The 22,703-nt window shown below is 49.4% G+C and overlaps 1 protein-coding gene across 5 annotated transcripts in view; it reads right to left on the bottom strand.

Annotated features, from left to right (window-relative positions):
* The window catches only part of LOC121587949, a 66,277-nt gene extending 43,922 nt beyond the window's left edge, over window positions 1-22,355 (bottom strand). For 4 of the 5 annotated variants that reach the window (XM_041905343.1, XM_041905341.1, XM_041905340.1 and 1 more), the window contains exons 1-3: window positions 21,740-22,355; window positions 19,545-20,332; window positions 5,009-5,253 (exon numbers count right to left, since the gene is read on the bottom strand). In XM_041905343.1, coding sequence (XP_041761277.1) covers window positions 5,009-5,253; window positions 19,545-19,845 — 546 coding nt within the window. In that variant the 5' untranslated portion in view covers window positions 19,846-20,332; window positions 21,740-22,355. Of the gene's footprint in view, window positions 1-5,008; window positions 5,254-19,544; window positions 20,333-21,613 lie in introns of all 5 variants that reach the window. The other variant, XM_041905339.1, reaches the window with a different exon arrangement.
* Between the last annotated feature and the right edge of the window lie 348 nt (window positions 22,356-22,703).

Consider the following 22,703-nt stretch of genomic DNA (forward strand, 5'->3'; position numbering starts at 1 on the left):
TGAGTTTTGCTGGCAGGTCGAAGGCAATTGGGGGAGAGTGAATGTTTGGAGCTCGGTCGAAAATCTAGTCGATGTTTCAAAACAGCGTCCTTGTGAAGCACTTTTCTTTGAGTTGAATGTTGGAGCAGGAAAAAAAGCTGAAGATGCCCTTCCAGCCGTATGTAGCGCGCCCGGTTCGGTGGGTTTTGGGTATTATCGTCATCAAAGACGTCATTAGTTTTGTTTTCGGATTTCCCGACGAGCCTATTAAAGGCCGAGTGGAGAGGTTCGCATTTAAATACGCTGGCAAATGGTCGGTAAGCCGTGCTTCGGGGGAGCGCTGTGTGGGCTCAGCATTGGAGGGTCGGCTGCTCGTTTGGCAAGCATTAACATAATCTCACAAGAGGATTCGTACCGCTGGGGTAGAGCAAAAACAGCCCAGTGTGGGAGATATGGGCACCGAGAATTCGAAGAATTAGGCAAGCCATCATCAACATCGAGAGTGCTGAGCAGCAGGGCCGGTGGGCCGGTCGTCGGGGAAGCGCCGGAGGGAGGAGTCACTTAAGTGACTCACAAAAACACGAACCACCTCTTACGAATGGGTTCAAACACGCCTAGAACGCTCTTTTTTTTGTGTACCAAATAGGGCAGAATGTGGAGGTATTGGACGGCATTATTTCTGCTGGCTTTACCGTTACACTCGGCCATTAGCGTTGCCCACACAGGCCACACACACACGAGCATGAATGTTCAATGCTATTATGAGGACGATTGAAGCTCCAGCAACTGGAATAGATTTGCAGCAAATTGTTTTCGCCCCGATCGATTCCGGGTTTGATCACACTCATCAATCATGGCAGCCCCACGGAGAAGCAGTGTGACAACTGTATGAAAAACACATTCCATCATTTTCCTTGAGAGCCAAATTAGCTGCTAAAGGGGGAGAGCCCAACTGAGTGAAGAAAAATTATCCCACCAGTATGCTGATTTGCGGCAATGATTCCGTCATCTAGAAGCGCAATATTAGCATGGAGATGATAGTTTGTGCAGTTCGCGAATGATGAAATTGACACTCGCAAGTGCTTAACTTTGACTGGGCAACACCAGCTGCCACTCGCTGCTTCGCTCAGCTACTCAGATGGAGGATAACTTTCATTCTTCCCATCTTACGAATACGCTGCCAGGTGTCAACTTGAATTTTGCTCTTTCCGGAGTTCGCTGTAGGTTCCCTGGTGTGCCTACGCTGCCCAAACTCACTCTACAGCAGGCTCTCCCCAGCTACCTTCGGATGTTTTATTCATCACCAAGCCACCGTGATTCAATGCAGGCGCTGGGGCGGGAATTTATTCTTTTCATTAGACCTCGACGGTCGAAGCAAAATCACACCGGCAAGCAGACAGGCAGAAGTCGAATTGATGAATATTTTACCACCATTGAAACCGGGGCGGTGTGACACCACTGCTCTAGAGTTTGGTGCGCCCGGATTAGGCAGATCCACAATTGATGAAAATGCATCAAAAAATTATAATTTTTCAAGCTCATTTTCAACTCCAATTGGAAGTTTTCGCCCGCATGAGCCTATCAATGCGATAGCTTGTGTCTAACGAAAAAAAAAAACGAGGAAGATACAGCGCGAGAAAGAGAGGAGGGGGGAGAGAGAGCACGCAAGGGAACGTTGATAAAATCTGCTAAAATCACAGACTCGCTGGAATAAGAAATGGAATACGTTAACAGTTTCCCGCCCGGCAGATGAAAATGCAATGAAAAACTTGCCCAATCCATGCCGCTCCCGGGTGGAACTGTGGCCGTGTGGTAAGTTGGCGAGAAAATTTATCAAACTCTTAACCTCAACTCAGATTTGAGGCTTACCCGTGTGTTTTTTTTTTGTCCACCGTTTCGGGTCGACATAATAATGAACCACGTTCGGTTGCGGGAACCCGGGCCCGACGCAATGCGACGTGCAAAACCCCATGCCATCCTTGGCATCGTTATCATGTCCGTTTAATCCTTGCCGAAACTGTGTCGTTCCTCGGCGAGGGCACATCGAGGGTACAACACAAAAAAAAATCGTGGACGAAAAGTTTGTCGGCAAGTCATCAATCAAAACCGGACATAATTGTATTTGAAGGCTGCTCGCAGAAAAAAGGGGTCAGGGAAGGGTAAAGCCCCAAACCCCGTAGCCTCTGAAAACTTTTCTTCAGCTCAGCAGGGCTCTCTCTCTCTCTCTCTCTCTCTCTCTCGCTCTTTTTCTATTCCCTCCCGGTGCTATGCAGCTACGAACCCGTGTCGGCCTAATTACTCTGACCGTGGTTGCGGAACATTATCTCTGTACACGGTCGTCTCCGTCGCTGGGGAGCTCTTTTTCGGATAGCCACCGCCTTATCTCCGGTCCGGAGTTTAGCATTGGGCCGGTGCTTTATTTGTGCGTCGTTGGGCACTTGAGCCATTCGATCTTGCTCACACTCCCCGACACGCGGACCGTCGGCCGAATTGTGCTCGAGCGGTTGCAAACACGACTGAACTGTCCAACCACTTCCGACAGATGATGCCAGCGATGATGATGATGATGATGATGATGGCGGCGATGGTGATGAAGATGATGAGGACGATGATAACGATGATCCTAAATAATATGCCCCGACGCACGGGGCTGCAAGGCAGCGAAGCAAAAGGGAGCAAACCCTCGTTTACCACGCTCTGGTCGATGATAACGAACTGCCAAGCTTCCGGCCACCGAAAAAGGCGCTTGGCTCGGCTACGGCTGGCCTGCAAAATACTGACACTCTCCACCCCACTCTCCACCACCAAGCGCCAGTTATTTGGGCGAATTATACACTCAGCGGGTGGCTCCACTCAGGCAAGTGTGCTGGAAACGTGGTAATTCTGTTTGCTGGTAAACGTTACACTCGTACCACGGGCCCGGAATGGGACGAGTTGCACAGATGGGGTGGCGAGGGGGGGGGCTACAAAATTGAGGGAAATTTAATTTTCACTGCAAATTTACCTCTCACTGGGCGAGTGAGATGAAGGCGTATGAGGTTGGGGCCTGTTGAATTCACCCTAATTGACAGATGTGGAAATTTAAAATCATCCAATTCGATTACTCGCCATTAGCGAGTGACCTCCGCTCAGTCACTGCGTGGCATGGGGCCGTCGGACCAAATGCTCGGTCCCTCGCATTCAAACACACACGGACATACAGCGATCGACTTTGAGTGTTGCAAAGTGGCAACAATGTACCGGCAGCAGGATCGTTTTCGTGCGATCTTGCCGGGCGTTGGGCCGTTCGGGCAGCACTCGTAACACCTTGGGCCGCCGACATCATGATCATCAGTCTTGCTAACGACGTCTAATTGACAGGAAAATGAGCTCAAAATCGTTTATGCACAGCGGTAGCTCGGCAGGCAGCACACACACACCCACACACACATTTCCGGGAGGATTGATTGCGAAATCTAGCAAATGGAGGTAGCGCAATGATAAAAAAGAGCGGCAGAAATAAAACACAACTTTGTGCAAGTGGGCTAACGCGCGGGGAAGCGTTTCCACTCCACCGTTTGACTCGTAACGACGACTACGGCAGCGGCTACGACGGCCCAACGACGGCCAAGGAATGCCCATTTTCCGCAAATAATGGCGCCGACGTGCTCGTTTAATTCTTCTCCCTCCGTTCCCGTTGCGGGTGGCGTACAGCGTCGTTTTGCATTAGGCAATGGGAAGTTCTAGTTTCCTGCCCCGTTGCCTTTCGGCCATGCTTGGCCGGCCCGGCAGCGGTAAAGCGGAGCTAAAGGTGGCGCGTAGTGCCGCTATAAAACGAAACTTTACACCCAAACCCCAAAACCGACCAGACAGTGGATCACGTTCCAGGCTTCCATCAATCCATCCATCAAGCGCGCGCGTGAATGGAAGCGGGAACACGGTCCCCTGTGCAGTGGAGCGGGTTGATTCCAGTTGCGCTACGGCCCAGGAAATGCAGGGTGCGCTCGTTACTCGCGCCCGAAAAGAGTGAGAAAACCCTGAAACGATAAAACTAACAAACAGCATAAGCGCAGTGGCAGTGGAAATGAAAATTGGTGCAAATGCACCCAGCTCCGGTCCCGCAGCCCGTGGCCCGGGTCTGGAGCAACTGTAATTATATGGTCTAGCCACTGGAGCAGGAGCCACAAAACGAGTCACTACTTCTGAAGCGTGAAGTGCATCCCTATCCCGCACCCGGTTGGCACTCGAGGCGGGGAATTAATTATGCAAATCATTATTCATGGAAGTGAAATGAATTACGCCGTTTCGCACTTTCCAGCGCGAGCGTCCGCGCGCACGGTCGCCCGTCCGTCCGTCCATCCCGTCCAGCAACGGACCGACTTTTCTGGACGCTGCTGGGTGGGCCTTTTCTGCTATCTTGATTCTTCGGGCGCAGCGATGTCGATGTTAGAAGCTGTCGATGACGGAATACCGCACAACAATACAGACCAGTGAGAATGGTTGGTGTGGTTCCCGTCGCGCAAATGGGGGCAGAGGTTTGGGGGTACAATATTTATGTACAACCCGTGTTCCTGGTTTCCGGGGTTTTCACGGAACGCAAATAAAAGATACGCACCAAGCGTGACTGAAGTTTCGCCCGATGGACGCTCCGATACGCCAGTCCGTGCAGCGTTTTCCATGCGTTTGATCGAGCTGAAGAGGACCCACTGGAGAGGAGTGGGAGGGCCACACACACACACACACACACACACACACACACACACACACACACACACACACACACACACACACACATGTGCGCTCTAAATTATGTTGGTGCCATCAGGCGGGTAAGTGGCAGGATGGACGGTTCATAAAAGCATGTCCAGTGGCGAATGCATTAGAATGAACAAGGGCCACGAGATCGCCCACACCTCCCAACCAACCTTTGTGCGAGTTTCCCGCGCTCGGTCAGTGTCCTATGCACCAATTACGGGGGCCTTTGTTAGTGTGTGTGTGTGTTGGGGGTGGGAAGAGAAAATATAATTTATATCGTTATTTAATGACCTACCGTTCTATCGCCCTTGTGCTTGACGCGACATTTCAGAACTGCTGTGTCGTCCACGACCGTCGTAACGTTGCGCGAGTTGACATCGTCAAAGTACGGCTTTTCGGCTGGCCCTGTCAGCGAGGACGACGGTGACGCGAGTCCTCCAGCGACCAGGGCCGCGGCGGACGCCGAGCCCGACGATGCGGCCGTGGACGTGCCGGCGGTGGCGTGCTGCGGAGAGCCCGGGGACGCTGCTGACGTAATTCCTGCAACGGGAATGAAAAAGGGGTTAAATTAAACAAGGATAATTTAGAGAACGTTATTTACAATGGCTTTCATTGTGCGCGGTGGCGTGTTTGGGGCAAATTTTCACATTGATTGTTGCCAAATTCTTCAACCGAAAGCATTTTGATGAATCGAAGCACGAAACTCGAAACATTCCTGATTTTATTCAACTTCATCAACGTACATATTTACCAGCATATTTTTCATGGATAATTTTCTACCATGATCACATAACAGCTCTCTTCCGCAGGATGCTAATCGACCCTAATTTAATCCCATCGATCGGACCAATTATTGTAACCCTCGTGTCAACGGAGCATATGGAGCAGCACCGAGTGAGTTTATAAAACACAAATTGCAATAACAATCTCGAGTTGATACTTTTGACCTGGCATGTTAATTGATAATATGTAAATGAATACCAAACGAGGCTGATAATGCTGCTTCCTAGAAACAAAAATGGCTTTAATTGTATCCACCACGTGGGAAGCGCCTACTTGGATTGGCGCTTTGAGTAGAAATTTTAAAATTACAGTCACGTTGCTTAGCGCTAAACAACTCCTTAGCGGTTGGCACAGGACAGAAGCTTACCGAATTTAACAGGGTGAAATATGTTACAAGCAGCATTTCAAAGAGTTTCTTTTCCAGCAGTTTTTAATTCCAATTTTAAATCCCACTTTTCTTGGCTGCTTACAGATCCAGGGCAAAAGGCAAATTTGATTTTTCCCGCAGACGAACGGCGCGCGGGAAGCGTGGTGTACCGTGCAGAATGGTTACGCGCTTGGCGGATGAATGGATAAGCGCAACAAATAAAAGGCAAAGTTGTTTCACAATTTTCATCACCCACGCACCTGCGAGGGAGTGGTTATTATATTTTCAAGTGATTTCTTCATCATGAGCTACACAGAAATATTGCCCCTTCATGGGTGGGCTTCAAACAACGGGCGTGTAATGTTTCGTCCCCGTTACGAGCCGCTTTCCGCCCCCTCCCTGGTGAACGGGAACTTGATATTTTAATTAAACTTGCCAATGCCTCTCACAAGAGCATCCTCCGTTGGTGCTGGTGAGAGAGACAGAGGGGAATGCAAGAAAGCGCTGAAGTTGGGGAGTATTTTTTATACACATAACGTTTAATGAATTAATTTGCATATGTGGCCAGATTTGTAGTCTCAACCACCTTCCCCTAAGGCACCTTTTCTCCCTAAGGCAAAAGTACACACAGGCCTCGCCGGGGCGACCCGCACTTCACGGTAATAAAGGTGTTGAGTTACCGGTTACTGCGATGTTGTTCACCGGAGCCTACAGCCCGATTTCCACCACGAGGAGGACGGGCGGGTGTGGGAAAATGGGACCATTTTCAGCGCGTGGTCAGATGCGAACGACGACAGTTGGCGAATGTTTACCTTGCGAATGTGTGGTCGACTGGCCGTCGGAGCACATTCGCCCGGGACCGCCGACCGTTTGCCGAGTTTTGATGTTGATTTTACGTTGCGCGAGCATAACGCCTTGCTGCTTTTTTTTTGGGCTGTGGTAAGACGACGCAAGCATATCATTAACTCTGTGTTGCTTTAACACATTTCCATTTCCGTTATAAATTATGGTAAAACAAACACCATAAAAATAGGCAGCAGCATCCCGTAAAACAACCTGTGGCAAAAAGGGGAAAGTAAATAACGGGAAGCTCCCGTCTGCGCTGCGCAGTATTTTGCTACAGGAAATGCTGTTCCCATCGATTGACAACACTCTGTTATGGGTGTGAAACAAGGTGTACACATTATTGGATGTTGATTACCCTCGTGCACTCCTTTATGGCGAACGGTGGTTTTATGTTGGCTGGTGTGTTTTACCATACCACGGCCACGCATAAACGGGTCACAGCAGGAAGTCATTAGCGCTTGAGAGCCACAAAATTGGGTAACAACTCCATTTAATTGGCCGTCCTTCAGGGTGAAATGGCTTTCTCATCTGGAGAACCGCCTGGATGGGGCCGTTGCGTCTTCGCACAAGGGGCAATAATCGGGCACGACTAAGGACAGGATCGTTGCAGTTGACCTTGCTTGAACCTGATACTCCGGGTGCGTCGTGCTGATCGATCGAACACGCAAAGGCACCGTCGCAGATGGAGTGTGTATTTATGTACGTATCGCCATGGTTACCATGCTGGGACGAGTCGAGCGCTGCGCGCGGAAAGGAGAAAGTAAGCGCGTTTCCCTTTGATTTATGGGCCAACCTTGCAAACAACACGCTACTTATCGATCATTGGCGGTTGTGAAATGGTCTCACGTTGGTTAACGATGCATGCGAAATAGGCATGCGCTAGGGCTGCAGAACGTCTCAAGTGCCTTGCATCCGGGGACGCAATACACACACCCACACACACACACACACATAAGCCAGGAGAAGCATGTGTGGCGGTGGCGGGTTTGCAAATGTTTTGAGCTTGAAGCTCGACGCTTCGAAGCTCAGCGAGCCGTAAGTCCGGGAGAGGCTGTGGATTTAATGTCACATAATTTAATGGTAGCAATAATTTACAGGCAGATTTTCCAGCCCATCGAGGCAATCGGGACCGGAACCGGAAGTTCGGGTCGTTTGCAGCCGATCGACGAGCTGCTGCAATGGCGCCGGACCACTTCCGGCGGTACAAGGCGGCCGAACGACGTACAAGAAAGGCGTGTAGGTAGGGGTGGCAAATTTATGTCCGTTCTTGTGCATGGCCAACACCCGAAGGGCCCGTAGTCAACGCCTTCGTCAACAAAGCCGTCCGCTGGTTCAATCCTTTTCCCGGCGAAGGAGTGCTCAAGAAGCGGTACTCCAAAACTTTCATTCAACGAGTGATTGACGGTGGCGTCGACTGTAGTGGGAAGGAGGAAAACACCTTCAATAAAGATGTAGAGAGAGAGAGAGAGAGAGAGAGAGAGAGAGATAGTGACAGAGCGAGGTAAGGAAATGACGAAAGGTGGTAAAATTGCACCATTTTCATTCGAGTCGAATCGGCAATCAGCGAAGCGAAGAAGTTTGCCTAGATTGCGTCGTCTTTTTTCCGGTTCATTCGGACTTTGCTAGCTTGTGCCCAAATATGCCCTCTCCCCTCCCCGGCTCGTCTGGCAAATAGAGCCCTCGCCGTGCCGAAATTTTCCCCGAAACACGTCGAGCGTAATTAGCATGGAAATTATGGAAAGTTTTTCATTTTCCACATTCAGCAGCTTCTGTTTCTCTTTTTTTTGTGTGTGTGCTTAATTGCAAGTCTATTTAAGTGGGGGGGGGAAGGGTGGGAGGGAAATAATCATACTACTCAGGTGTGTGTGTGTGTGTGTGGGCTGGTGGCCCGGGCAGGTGGGATAAGAGTCGAGGGTTTCCGTCTTGCTCAAGAATGGACCGGTTTCTTCCACTCTCATTCCCTCCGGGCAATGCTCAAACAATATAAACTTTTGCCTGAAATCAAATTGCTTCATTTCGTTCAGCTAGCGAGGTGCAAGGTAAGAAGTGCTTTACTTAACGCAACCATCGAGCGTTAATGGAAAAAGATTTCTCGCAGGAAAAAAGCTGAATGGTTTCTTCCGCCAGCAGCTTCATTATTCATTGTTCGCTGTTGTGGAAAGTGTTCGGTTGCAAGCGTGCAGGTGTAAACCAGTGAATATTCCTTCAAAATGGTGAAAAACTTCCCAATCTGTACAACCCTAGCTATAGTGCGCACAGTTACATGTAAATAACGCACGAGTTGTTAGAATAAGCACGTGAGAGATTCTGATAACAACATCACACGAGCAGCTCGTGGCCAATGTCAATTTACAGTGTCGCTGAAGGGCACTTTCAAATTATGTATCTCAACCTCAACACAAAATACTGCCCAAACACGGTCGCGCTCGATATGTTTATTTAATTATCTGTTCAGTGATTAACTTTTCCTTCCACAAAACAATCTAACACACAGCAAACAACCTCCGAACATGGAACTGTTCTTGGTGAGCCATTCTATAGAGGAACTGAATTTGTGGCGAATAAAGGGACGTGGTGCGCCATTATCGTCTATTAAACCTCCACTCTCCACAACCCATGTTGCACGGGATGAATAATGAAAAACTGCTGACCGATACACCATTGTCTCCGATTTGAATGGGTTTTCGGCACGCAACTGCAGCCTGTCTGACCCTACAACGCTCGCTACATAAAGTAGCGAAGCGAGTCAATGATGCCACACTCCCTCTGCCTAGCAGACGGCAGAAAGCCTCTTTTGCCAAACCGACGGTGGACGGTGTTGTGACGTAGCAATCGAACAGGAAGCGCCCGCACTGGAATAACAGCATAATAAGAAATATTAATGATACGGTGGATGGTAGCGGAGATTATTCCCTTTCCCTTTTGGCTCCCGTTTCCCCCGCAGCCGGTCTATTTTGGGGGTTTTGGATGGGCCACATCATCCACCTGTCTATTGCCTGCCAGCCCGGCGATCGTGTGCAAACGCCTGCGATAGTAAGCCACGGAAGTGGGAAGGATTTTTCGAGCCGGCCCCTCTCGAGTGGCCCAAAACGGAGCGGGAAGCGGGAGTGAAAAATGTTTATTACGTTTGCCCGCTTAATCGGCCGAATGGATGCCCGGCGGGCCAGACACACTCATGTAGGCGCGTGTGTGTGTTTGTGTGAGAGAGAGACAGAGCACGATAAGCGGTGGGCGAAAATAGCACCGCTGGGAACGGTTTAATCGTGCAGCTGGCAGGAGCCTGTCGGCCGCGGCTGCCGAGATTATATCCGGCAGTAAATGAGATATTTTGGAGAGCGTAATTATTAATGAAACTCATGCGTGGTCGTGCTCATTTCGTGCGCTGCCGGCTGTTCCTAGGCATCCGTCTTGCATCCCGGCATTCAATCGGGAAGGATTTGCCGCATGGTTGCTGATGGAAAGTGAGCTAAGAAAATTGATTCTAAACTCACTTAGTCTCTAATCTGGCTCCGGCACACTGTCTGAACTAGTTGGGAAAAGCGCATGTGGAATGAGAATATCAATTGCTAGCCATACTGAAATACATTCTTACAAACAATCTAACAAATGTTCAAGTTCAACCCGTACAATGAATGCATAATTGTTAAATCTACTCTCTTGCTCTTAAGTGATTGGAAAATAGGGTAGAAACACTATCCTTCCCCAGCTCGAAGGGCCGAACAACAATCCATGGCCCCCGCGGCGTACGACCCGGCATGTTCTGGCAATTTCATTCAGCCCGTTTGCTCCTACAAAAACACTCCACACTTCAGGGCAATTCACTCGATATACGGCTGAAAACAATCTGACAACAATTCATCACGGCAAAGCGGGAACCGAATCCCAGGGGGAGAGAGAGAGAGGTCCGGACTCGTACCGAAAGGAAAGCCCTCTTTGAAGGTACATCGTGCAAAGGTGCTTCACAACAGAGCTTCGGCTGCAGAGTGTGCGCTGGTTTTTTCATCTTGCAGCGCAAGCTGTGTGGAAGGTCCTAGAGTGTAGCCGCCCAGCATCAAGAACCATCATCGAGCCGCCCTACGGGAAGAGAGCTCGCTGGAAGAGCTCAAACTGTGAAACTAGACTCGATGAAGCTATTTATCCGAGTGGCATTCGACATGCATCGGCGCTGGCCAGATGGATGGTCAAGAGGCAAAAAGCACCGGCCCAGAACGCTGCAACGCCCGCCCCGGCAGTGTATCGATTTGGAAACTTTCATCAAGACTGACACGGGTCCGGCGAACGTTGGACGTTTAAACATTCATGCCTTTCTCGGAATGAACATTCCACATGAACGAGAGTCCAGAATTTACAAAGATCACACCACTGCTGGGATAGGCAAATTGTGCACCGAGCTCGTCGGACCTCGGATGGAATGATGAGTGAAAACAAAGCTTGTGTGTGGGAGTGCGTGTGTGTGTGAGTCTGGTCCCTTTTCCAGGGCAGCAATTTGTTAGCATACGGCACTGTGCGGGCATGGAAAATGTTGTGTTTTCAGGAGAGCTTTTTCTTTGCATTCGGGCGCCCCATCGTCGGGCGGGCAAATATTGTACTTGTGTTTGACTTTTTGATTGACTACGAGTGAAGGAGTTTTCTTGGAACGCAGGAGGTCACGTAACGCAAGCTCAAGCATCAGCTATGCACATGTGTAATGCTTTGATTGTTTTTATGTGGAGGACAGCTTTTGAAGTCCCAGCAACAAAATACACACCCTTTTGTTTCTCTGTTATTAATGATAAGATAAACTTCCCACAGGCGTAAGAAATTGAACACAACTGGTGGTCAACCACCAGCAACGTTTGATGTACTTTGACCCAATGACCATCGGTACGTTTTTGCCGGGGGACGGCTGGGGGAGTCTCCCTTACTCATTTGATCCGCTCAATTTGTCGCCCATAACTCGGTTCATATCGAGGCACAATCTTTTGCAGCATCCAGCACCCAAGAGACCAACACCTCCTGCTGCATCGGCGGGAAAGTGAATTTTCAAAACCGGCAAACTTTCCTCACACACGCCTGCAGCAACCCCCAAGAACCACCGCCACCACCCTTGTTTGTAATCAAATTTGGTCGCTGACCTTTCCCACCGGTTGCTGCTGATGATGTTCGTCATTTGAAATGAGTTTCTTGAAGAAAGCGTTAGAAGAGCGTCGGCTAAAGTCGGCCGACTTGTCTTGCGTGTGTGGAGTCATTCCCACACGTTGGGAAGAAGTTGGGCCGGGTGGATAAATTCAATTACAAATTATTCATCCTTCTTTTCCTCTGCCGGCCTCGGCTTCTTACGTTGGTCCACGCAACAAGGATACAAGATGTCGTTGCACGGCCTGAGCGACCGGCGATGGCTAATGTTTCGTGCAAATCTGCACCAACATCATGGCAGCAGCACCGGAACGAGCTTCGACATCACGTATTGATCGTCTTTTATCTCGGACCTTTGACAAGTCAAAAGGCCCACAGGGAGTCCTGCGACTCCGCTTCTGCTCCCACTCCCCACAGTCACCGTCACGGGGCTTTGAAGGAAATTATTTAATTATTTAATCACGCCACATGAAGACCAGCCTCGCCGGCAGACCTGCAGGGAAAACTTTCTCGTGCAAGGGCGCCTCTAAGCTGCAGTTGCTGCGTTGGCTCATTCATAATTTAAATAAATTACACCGAAATCGCTGTAAGACGGCTGCAGGGCTGCAGAAACTCGGGCAGTGCTTTCAGGGCTGTCTCTCTACGGGTGTGGAAACCATCAGCACTGCTTGCCGGGTTGCGTTGCCCGTTGCGTGAAAGCAAAGTTCGAACGATGTAGTTGGTGAAAGTTTTCGGGAGGGTGAAATTCATCTTCCGAGAGCCATTCGCCTAGTGCAGCGCGATGATAGGTAGCCCGGTTTCTTACTCATCGACGACCAGCGCGGCAACGAAGCACACGAAGTACGAATCTTGGCAGCAAACTTTTCCCTCTGTCCTCTCTGTCTCTCTCTCTCTCTCTCTCTCTTTCTCGTTTTGTGCCGAGCGTGGCGACCGTCTGCATTGGTGATCTTTCATGTGGCTTTTACACTCAGCACACACAGGGTAGGTGCAGCCGGTGGCAGGTCACAAATGTAAGGATGATATCGTTCTCGCAGCAACAGAAAGGATAAAGTTTGGTGTGCATCGCGTGCTCCGAAATGGGTGCAATGGCCCGGCATCAACGGCGGCACGATCACTGTCCGTGTCATAAGATGGTTTCGCAGCGAGAACACACCTTGCCACACACCTTACGTGTGCAGTGTATGTGTGTTTGTGTGAGAGCAAGAAGTGTGCTTGCTAATGAGACAGCTGCATTCGTATGATGGTCGCCAACCACTCCTAGCCAACCACTCCTACTGGGCGCTCACTTATGTGATTGAGAAAATTTGACAAAACGTGGATGAATTATGCATTCATTCGGGCATCCATCGTCCATGAGAATGGTACCGTTGGGCGTGCGGCCACACTGGTAGAAGTAAAACTTCCACCGGCAAGCGAGAAACCCGTCCGGCGCATATTGTCCTCGCCGCAGCGTGTACCGTAAGAAGCAGGTCCTTTTGTACCCCCGCTAAAAAGGTGTAAGGGTCCGGGTTGGGGATTAGAAGAACAATGTCCGTCCAACTTTCGACCAGGTCCAGGGCGGACGAAGAACAAGTTTCACCAGCTCTCAGCCTCGAAGCTCGGAGGACAAAGGATTCTGTCGGTACGGCCGGACGATGGCGCTCGTGATTCGCTGTTATCACGTCTTTTAGCAATGAATTGATGGAGATTAGCGATGAATGGCTGTCGATACGGCGATTAGTGCGGTGGATGTTCTGTGCAGCAGCAGCAACAGCAGCTTTGAAAGACGTTGATCAGCGGCTCAGCGTTTGTTGCAGGCAGCAATTGGACATAATAGGATTTCGGGGGAAATGCACGTGCGGGAAAACTTTCCTAAACTGTGGGGCCGTTGGCGTCGGCAGCGAGCGGGCTGTGCTAATCGGACAGAAGCTACACGAGTTTGCAGTCGGGCATTGTTCGCGAACGGAGGCGGGGGAAAAAGTTGGACAGTTCGTCAGTTTATCATACGGGCTGATTGAAAAGGTGGTTCTAATTTGCAGATAGTGGTACGTTGCGTGTAATGGACGGCGCGGCTGATCGTCCCATTGTTATCTATTGTCGTACACGTTCAGAAGCTCACACCGGATCAAACGCGTAATTCGTATGAGCTAATTCTTGAGTCCCGTTTCCCTATTTGACACTGCCATAACTGCTTTGTTCTGTATCGTGCCAGCCATTACAATCATAAGACGGATTGAAGCAATCTGCGCGTACAAAAACCTCCATTACTTCCATTACTATCCTTCATTGACCGCAGATTGTAACGACCAATTTGAATGGGCTCGCTACAGGTGCCCCGCGTTCGGTCGATCCAAAAGGGTAAAGCAAAGGGCGGGGGAAGATTTAGTGCAATTAATTAATTTTAATCATTGTGCAGGTAATCACGACGCTGTGTTGTAACCGCGCGGCGCGGGATTGTCCTCAGTAAAATCAACCTCATTATCATTTGCATCGTCGTTGGTGGTGTTGTCATCTCGTACCGCTTCCGAAAATTGCCATCGTAGAATGGGTTTACCGAGCAGGCCGAGTTTCCCCCCTGTGTAAATAGTGTTGGCGCTGGCGAAACACCATAAGCACCATTCCAAACAGAGATGTCGGGAAAGGTTCGGACTTTCGGTCGTACTTGTTGGGAGCGCTGGGAAAGCTGACAAAAAGCTCGATTTTGTGAACAAATGGTGAGAAATTAAATTTTAATTGCTCTGCTGGAGTGGAATGCCCTCGGTACGGTGGGAAGGGCGAGGGGAAAAGCAAATGATTATCGACACTGCCTACAAACCCAGCTGCAAGGCCCCCGTGGTGATTAGCACCGGTAGAAGATACTTCACACTGGCAGTCACGCACACACACACACACATGCAACCATACAAACATGTATCTGCTTGGAGACAGTCAGCTGGTTCCCTTCTGCCAGTTGTGGCAATCAATTAAAATCGATCACTCCCTCGTTGCCCGGAAAAGGGGTTCGGGAAAAATCGGAATCACTTTCCAATGGGAGGGGGTTTCCGGTCGGGTAATCGATTTGAGACGCGTTGATTGAGTTTACACCTTTCCTTCGGCCAGCATTCCGGCTGTCCGATAATGTCCATGCAGTGTAAAGTCTATCGCCACTCCGTCACTCCCTTTTTCTGACCTTTCCAATATCATCGATAAAGCGCAAAGTTGAAGCGGGTCCGGGAAGATATCGACAGCTACCAACTCCAATCATCCGATGTGTCGGGCAGCAAAAAGAAGCAGCTCTGGAGCTGGCTGCCGGGCCACTGTGCAACCCTTTTCGAAATCAGACCCCCGGCTCGGGGCTCGGGGGAGTTGTTTTCGTATTTATGAGTTATCATTCGCAACCCTCCTAAACGGTGAGCAACGGCAGGGGCCGGCCTCTGTGAAGTGAGCGGAATCGATAAGAGGTTGCACGCATGAAAAACTCGTAGGCGGAGGTTTTAATTTTCCCCAAAGTGATCCCAGAGGAAATCTTCTACACATGCACACACGGCGCCGTACCTACACGCCAGAAGGGACCGATGCTATCGAGTCTGGAGGCAGACAGCCGAGACGGGGTTTGGTCTGAATTATTGAAAAGATCATTACACACAGAGATGCGAGAGGAAATTATCTGCCTCGTGTGGGCTTGAAATAGGTGAAAACTATTGCAGGGGCGGCTGATGGCTGATAACACGCCAACGAAAAAGCGGACCGGGCAATAAATAATCAGATGCCGTCGCTATCGCGCACCCATTAGTAAATCTGCCCACCCGTTATATTCGAGATATTTGACTTTCCGCTCGAGGAGATTAACTCGTTTTTGATGGGGTGTCTCTAGAGGGTTGCTGATTTTTATTGCTGTGGAAAATCTGAACAACCCTTTGGCTAAATAATATACAAAAAATGGATAATCTCTGTGATTTCGGTGGGAATTACGGTTGCACATTTGTGCTTGTGCTGTGTGTTATCAAGTTATATTGTAAATCTATTTTCTAATATTTCCATCTCCAATAATGAAATATACGGCACGAAATAAATTGAGTCCCTGCACCACAGGACACAGAACAAACATATAAATTCCACAAATTTGAGTGTCACGCACGTCAGCCAACAAAAAAAAAGAAGATTAAATACAGAGGCCTTTACTCATCAGTGCATAAATAAAGCTACCGAAAGCCATTTATATCAATATTTTGTTTCCGAGAAAAAAATATCACATAAAGTTGCCCAACTCCTCCACACAGCCCATTCAGATTTGTATCGAAGCGCCTAAATGTATCTTTCGACAACAACAAAAAACCCCCCAATCGTGATCTGATTTGATTTGGCTGTTCTGAAATTCGAATATTGGAGGCACTGCCAATCTCGATTCGGTTTCGGAAAAGAGAGAAAGAGTGAGAGAAAAAGAGAGCGATAGAGAGAGAGAGAGAGAGAGAGAAAAAGGGACAAACGCACACGACTATGACGATTGATACAAAATCAGATTTAATGTACACGGGTGAAAAACTTGCCGTCCTGGCTACCGTTGGCACTCAAACCGAACCCACCGCGAAATGAATCGCGACACGTACCACGGGTGGTGGACGGTGGGGTGGTACAAGTGCGTCAAAATCCATCCCCATTTTGTGACGTGGTGTTAGCGATCGCTACGTGAAAATAAAATTTATACACACACTCCCACACACACACACACTCATAAAAAAGATCCTTGGTGGCAAACCTGTATGGCTTCCCATTTTCAACAAAAACATATTTATTGCCACGTGACCTGCATATGGAGAGTTTGGTTGAGTTTTAGTTTTTTATCTTCTAACATATCACCCTCTCTCTCTCTCTCTCTCTCTCTCTCTCTCTCTCTCTCTCTCTCTCTCTTCTTTTACGCACACAAGCTTGGACACATTTTATATTGGTTGATTTGGGGCCGCCATCGATGTATGTTTGCCAATAACCAACACTGCCATGGCCTCGGGAGAGGAAAATTGGCTTTTACTGAAACCCCGTCCACGTCCCACCACCTTCATCTCCTGGCAAATGCACACGATTGCGCCGTTTCCACGGAAGGGAATAAATCAGATTTTTAGGCAGAACGACACAACGGCTGGCGAAAAAGAACCCACCCTCCGATCGCTTTCCACGGCTGCCTACAAAATGTTGCTAATTTTTATCCCATCGTGTTTGGTTCGAGTTGCGTGCCTGAGTGGGCTGGGTCGAGGGGTGGGTTGGAAGGGTTCGTGCCGATCGGTGAAATTGATTACAGTAAATGAAATTGCTAACCGGGAGGCACAGAGACGGGGGCCATCCGGAGGCGCTTCGATTGATCGAAACCGAATGTGTCGAAAGTGAGGCATCGAGGAGTGAGACGCAGTGAGCTGTTGTTGCTGGTGAAAGTGGGCAAAAGAAAACCCATCGCATGTGGATGCGATTGGGTGGAAGTTGGAGGGTAAATCGAAAACGAGCAAATAGTAGTTTTCCCCGGGAACGTTAGGGCCTCCCGAAACGATTGCTATTTCCATTGAATGACGAAGCTTTCTGGAGAAACGTTTTGCAGAGCGTGCTTGATGACACTTTGCCCAAGTGTTAGCACCATCAAGAGAGGGAAACAGAGAGAGAGAGGTGAGAATGAGATAGTGAGTCGGTTTTTTTAAATAAGGATTTGCTGCATGGTGTTTGTGTTTCAATGCGGGCCCAGTTCAAAGTTATCAAACAAGCCCACCCTGTCAATGGTAAACATATGCTCCAGCCCTCACGGTGGTCAGCTGGGAAAGTGGGTCAGTGTATAATTAAGTAATCAAAGTTTCACCACACAACCATGCAATTCGCTTTTTTCAAGTGCTTATTTTCCAACAGTGCAACATTGATATCAAAGGCGAGGAAAGCCGTTCCCAAACAAGCATGCAATGGGTCGGCAATCGAATGCGGCAACTGTGCACGATCGTTGTGCGTGTTCTGGGTCTGGGATTGTTCTTCACTAACCTATGCTACAGTTGCAGGGCATTGTAATGCTTTTTAATTAAAGGAATGGAACCAACACGCTCCATTAGACTGGTTTGATCAATTAAAAAGGTTCCCAGCTCTGGCGGGAAGAGTTAACACAGCGTATCACAGTGTTTGGTCCCAATTTTCGTCAACAAATCATTCACACACCTCGAGGCGAATGATTTCCACCATCCTTCTCTTCCTTACTACTTGCTGCTCCAGTCCCGCAAGTGTTAATATTCAATTCACTCTGTCGTACATCATCACCAGCATGTCGCGTGTCGTCGTGTGCTACCTTCGGGGCGATATAGTTTATCGTGCACACTTCCCTACGGGCGGCTTTTAGCACTGGCTGCCTCCCAAACTCCAGTACCAGTACGGGGTGTGTCAGTCTGGCTAACATTCTCATCCGAGAACCGAGGTTTTCTTTTTTTGTTTGTATTCGCTACGTCTCTCTCAACCGACTCCGAGAACGATTTGATGCAAACGCTTTTTCCCGTCGCTTTTGTTGCGGAAGAAAAACGATCCTCGGCACGCTGCCATGGTCCTATTTCGGGGCAATGTATTTCCGGGATTTATTTGTTTTATTTGCTTGCAAACGCCGGAGAGCGATCCATGCCATTCAGGGCACGGGGCTTGCCCGGGCCTTGCCAAACCTGCAAGGCTACAAATTCACACGACAGTTTCGGCGCACGGTTTCGCGGTACGCCGTGCCCGGCAGTATGTACGAAAGGGCTGGCTGTGGACAGTAGGGGTACACGCGGTGATAGTAACTCGTGCTCGTGAGCAGTGGCAAGCAGTCGACTCGTCCTTTGGCGACAGATAAACCATCTTTTGCACTGCGTTTTCCACCGTGATTGCAGTGGCGGGAAGGGAAGGTCTGGGTCCGATGGCGGTGGGCCCGCCCGGTGGCGGTCGTACGGAAGCGGAAGAATTATAGTCATACCGATTGAAATTGTTTCTGATCGCATCCATTTAACGTCACCAGCCCGGAACCCTAGCCGCGCTCCCCAGCTTAAATAAGTGTGCGTGTGCAATGGCGCATACGTGTTGTGCCTGCTGTTTCCAAAACGGGTTGTCGTGTGTCTTTCCCGTGTTTTTTTTGCTTCTTCTATTGCTTTGCTGTTTTGTTTATGTACACCCAGCAGCAGCACCAGCACCAGCCAGCAAGATGGCAACCCGCGACGAACTTGGAAGGCAAACAGATTTACCCGGAATGGATCTGTTTATCGCAATGGCGCAATTGCCAGCGCTCAACTTTGGAACGGAAGGCTTTTTTTCTGCCTGGCTGGAGGATGGGTAGACGCGGGCTGCGGCAAAGTGCCACTTTCAATTGTAACTTTTTGCCGAAACTCAATCCAATTGCCTTTGCTGTTCCGGTGTACGGGGAAAATGGGATGGAAACTGGGTAATGGGAGGGCAACTAAACTACCAACGACGACAACGATTTGCTGAAGGAAAGCGGTTAATTGGCCGCCCCGGAAGTGGTGGCATGGAAGCTTGCGAGCTCATTCGCCCATCACAAACAATATGGACGAGTATAGAATGGTTTTCATGTCTGTTGTAGTCGGAGAAAGCTGTATAATAAATTTGAAATCGCGTGTTTTTGCATGCAAATTGGCTCTTCTGTAATATCTTCAACTTGTCTTTCGACTGTGGTTAAAGATCTATCTATTTAAAGCTCAATTTTTAAACGCGAACTTTGCAATGAGGTTCATTTTCCCAACCCAACTCAAACCCAACTACTTACCGTAGTGATGCATTTTAAGACCGTCGGGCCGCTGCAGATCCCCGCTCGGTCGTCGCTCAATTCCGGCAGCTGCACTGGCACTGGCACTGGCCGCGGCCTCCACCACCTGGCACACGTTCACGTTGAGCGTCATCAGCAGAAAGGTAACGAGCAAAGTTCGCGAAAATACGGCCGATGGTGTGGAAATGAACGGATTACAGTCGCTGGCGATGCCGCCACAGCCGCACCGGTTGCCCCGCACTCCCGCCTCACGACGGCGGCCACGCGATCTGTTGTTCTTCAGCGCCATCATAGGCACCATTAGCGTGTGCCCGTCGGCAAATCGTTTCCTGCCGTCGGCGGCAAACTCCCCACCGGCGCACCAAAAGGGGAGGGAAAGAAAATTATCACCGAAAACTTTGCCTAAGGTCCCAGTTGCGGTATCTCACTCACTATCTCCCTTTCTCTCTCTCTCACACTCTCTGTACACTCGGTTCGCGTACTGTGCGTGTTGTGCAAAAGATTGCCACTCCTTGGTTTGTGTTGCTTTGTTTGTTGTCGGGACCCTTTTCACGACCTTTTGGCTATTTTTCACTCGTCACTACACACACACACACTCGCTCCTTGGCTGTTGCTAATTTTGTCACTTTTCTGCACTGCACTGCACTCCATTTTCCGCCTATTTCCCAATGACGTCAGGTTCTGTGCCGTTGGCGTTAATGTTGTCTCTCTTCACACTCGAATCCATCGTACGGCTCGCTTCCAGAATGTGTTTTTTTGTGTTTCTTACGTCTTTGGGGGTCTTTGTCCTGTAATGGGACACAAGCATAATGATAGATGCTTTGAAGCAAAGAAACAAACAAAAAAAACCCACGCCCTGTCCCATAGCCCACCCCGTCCCACCAAAAAGGCCACGCTCATCCGGTCCAACTCAAGCGAAGAGAAAGTGCAGATTTTTATTAGATTCGTTCAAGTAAGTGTTATTGCGACGCTTTGTTTTCATCTTGCTTTATGTCCTTTCGTTTGAAGCTTTCGTGCGGTGTTTTGTGGGAGCATCTTTTTCTGCATTTTTTTTTCGTAAGTCCACGCGGGGTTCGTTTGCTCGCGAATTCGGTTTGGAAGGAAAGAACCCGTGTCTCGGCTTAACTCGCGCACCCGAACAGGGCTACCTCCCCGTTTGAGGCTTGAATTTATTACCTTCATTAAAGATATTTGTATTGTGTGTTTTATGCTCTATTTTGGCCTAGCAATTTGCATGCTTCCATCCATTCCGGCCCCCGGGAGAGGGTGTAGTTTTGGTGCGAGGACCGAGGTGTGCCTTCTCCCACACCCGGGCGCTCCATTTGCCGGCGCCAAGTTCACACTTTTTTCCCTATCCTTGCGTCACCCAACACGTTGACCTTTTCGCGATGTTTTTTTTTTTGCTTTTGCAAACGGCAGTAAACAGCGGAAAAAAGCCAGCACCGTAGCACCGTGCGCTTAGCGCACGGCCTAGCTATTAATAATAATACATTTTCACGCTTTTGTTGGCACGCTAGGAGTTTTTGTAGTAATTTTTCGCGCTTTTTTATCGCTACCACCACCCCGGAGCAGCGCTGCAAAGGAGCAATGTAGCAATGGGAATGATAAAAAAAACGGTCGAAAGAAATCTAGCACCCGGACCGAAGGGAAGCATGCCTGTTTGCCATTAGCACACGGAAGGCGACAGAACAAATGAACGCGAAGCAGAATAGAGCAAAGTGGCCGCCAGTTATCATTGCCAATCGGTGTCTTAACTATCGCAAAAGTGCTCACTTTGGAATGGAAGCTCGACCTTCACAATCAAGTCGGTTCATTTGTGTCTAATCGCGAGGCTGACTGTGTGTGTTTGCCTAAGCTAATATGCCTTATAGAAACATAAACCAAATTGCTTTTGCACCAGTTCGTTAGTATCGGGCAGCTCCGAATGCTCGAATGCTCCCACAAGTTGCACCGGTTTCGGAGCACGTGACAAGAACTCGAACTGAAAAGGCCCGGGCATATAAATAAAATAAATCACAATCTCAACTGAATTGGCTACCATTCTTCTTCCCATCCACCCGCCGCTGTACCTGTGCTCGTAGCTGCCGTCACGGTTCCGTGGCAGCACCGTTTCGCTTCCGCTTGCGACTTCCGCTGCTACTTCCGCTTCCGCTGGCCGCGATTGTGACTAATGGGTAGCGATTTTTCCTTCTCACCTTTAGCTCCGCTTTCTGTTGCTCCTGTTTTCCTCCCTTCCCCGTTTGTCTTGGACCGGCCCGCTGGATCGGCAGCACTGCAGTGACGGCTCGTTGCTCGCCCTTCCAGGGACCGCAAACTGGAGTGCGCGCGCGTTGGTGTGAGATGGAAAGCAGCACACGGCCTGCTCGTTCACCGGCAAAGTGGCCTCCACCCTCGACCCTTGACAGTGGTGGACCCCTTCATTTCGAGCACTAATGGGCACTCGTGGCCGTACGGCGCGACCCGGACCGCCGGTTCGCTAGCGCTCGGCAGCATCCTGTCTTTGCGATCTTTAACGCTCACGGCACTTCAATCGCTTCAAATATACTTAATTTAATTTCATGACCACTTCACTACGGGCGGCACGATTGTTCACTTCACTTGGAGGCTGTGCTGTGTCTCATAAATACAGAACCACACATCAGCCGAGGTCTTAGTGGAGGTCGTTTAGTGAAATCACTGGTTGAATTTGTCCTTTGTGCACAATCGAATCAATCGAATTGGTACTTCTCTAGTTCGTTACTGTTGGTTGCCAGATGGTTCGTCCTTGTAGTGGCTGTTGATGCTGTTGCAGAGGTCAATGCATTCGAATATCGGGGCTGCAGAGAGGGAAGAGAAAAATGAGAACCACATTATGAGTGAAACAAAAACCACACTACAAAAGCGTTAACCTCGAATATGAAACCTTTTTTTTTTGGTTGCACCCTGAGTGTGTGTGTGTTTCGCGTTCCCACCCATCGCGTGGGGTGGTGGATAGGGTGAGTGGGCAAAAGTTTTTAATTAAAACGCTTTCATCAAGATGGTCGAGTGGCGAAAGATGAGTCGAAATTTTCATCAATTATTTCGTTTTAAAACGCTTTCCATGTCTCGACCGTACACTGCCGGAGCGCACACAGCTGCCACAGCCGCCGGTTCGGTGGTTCGGGTCCCAGAGCAGAGTAA

Source organism: Anopheles merus, chromosome 2R, assembly GCF_017562075.2.
Source record: "Anopheles merus strain MAF chromosome 2R, AmerM5.1, whole genome shotgun sequence".
NCBI lineage: Eukaryota > Metazoa > Arthropoda > Insecta > Diptera > Culicidae > Anopheles > Anopheles merus.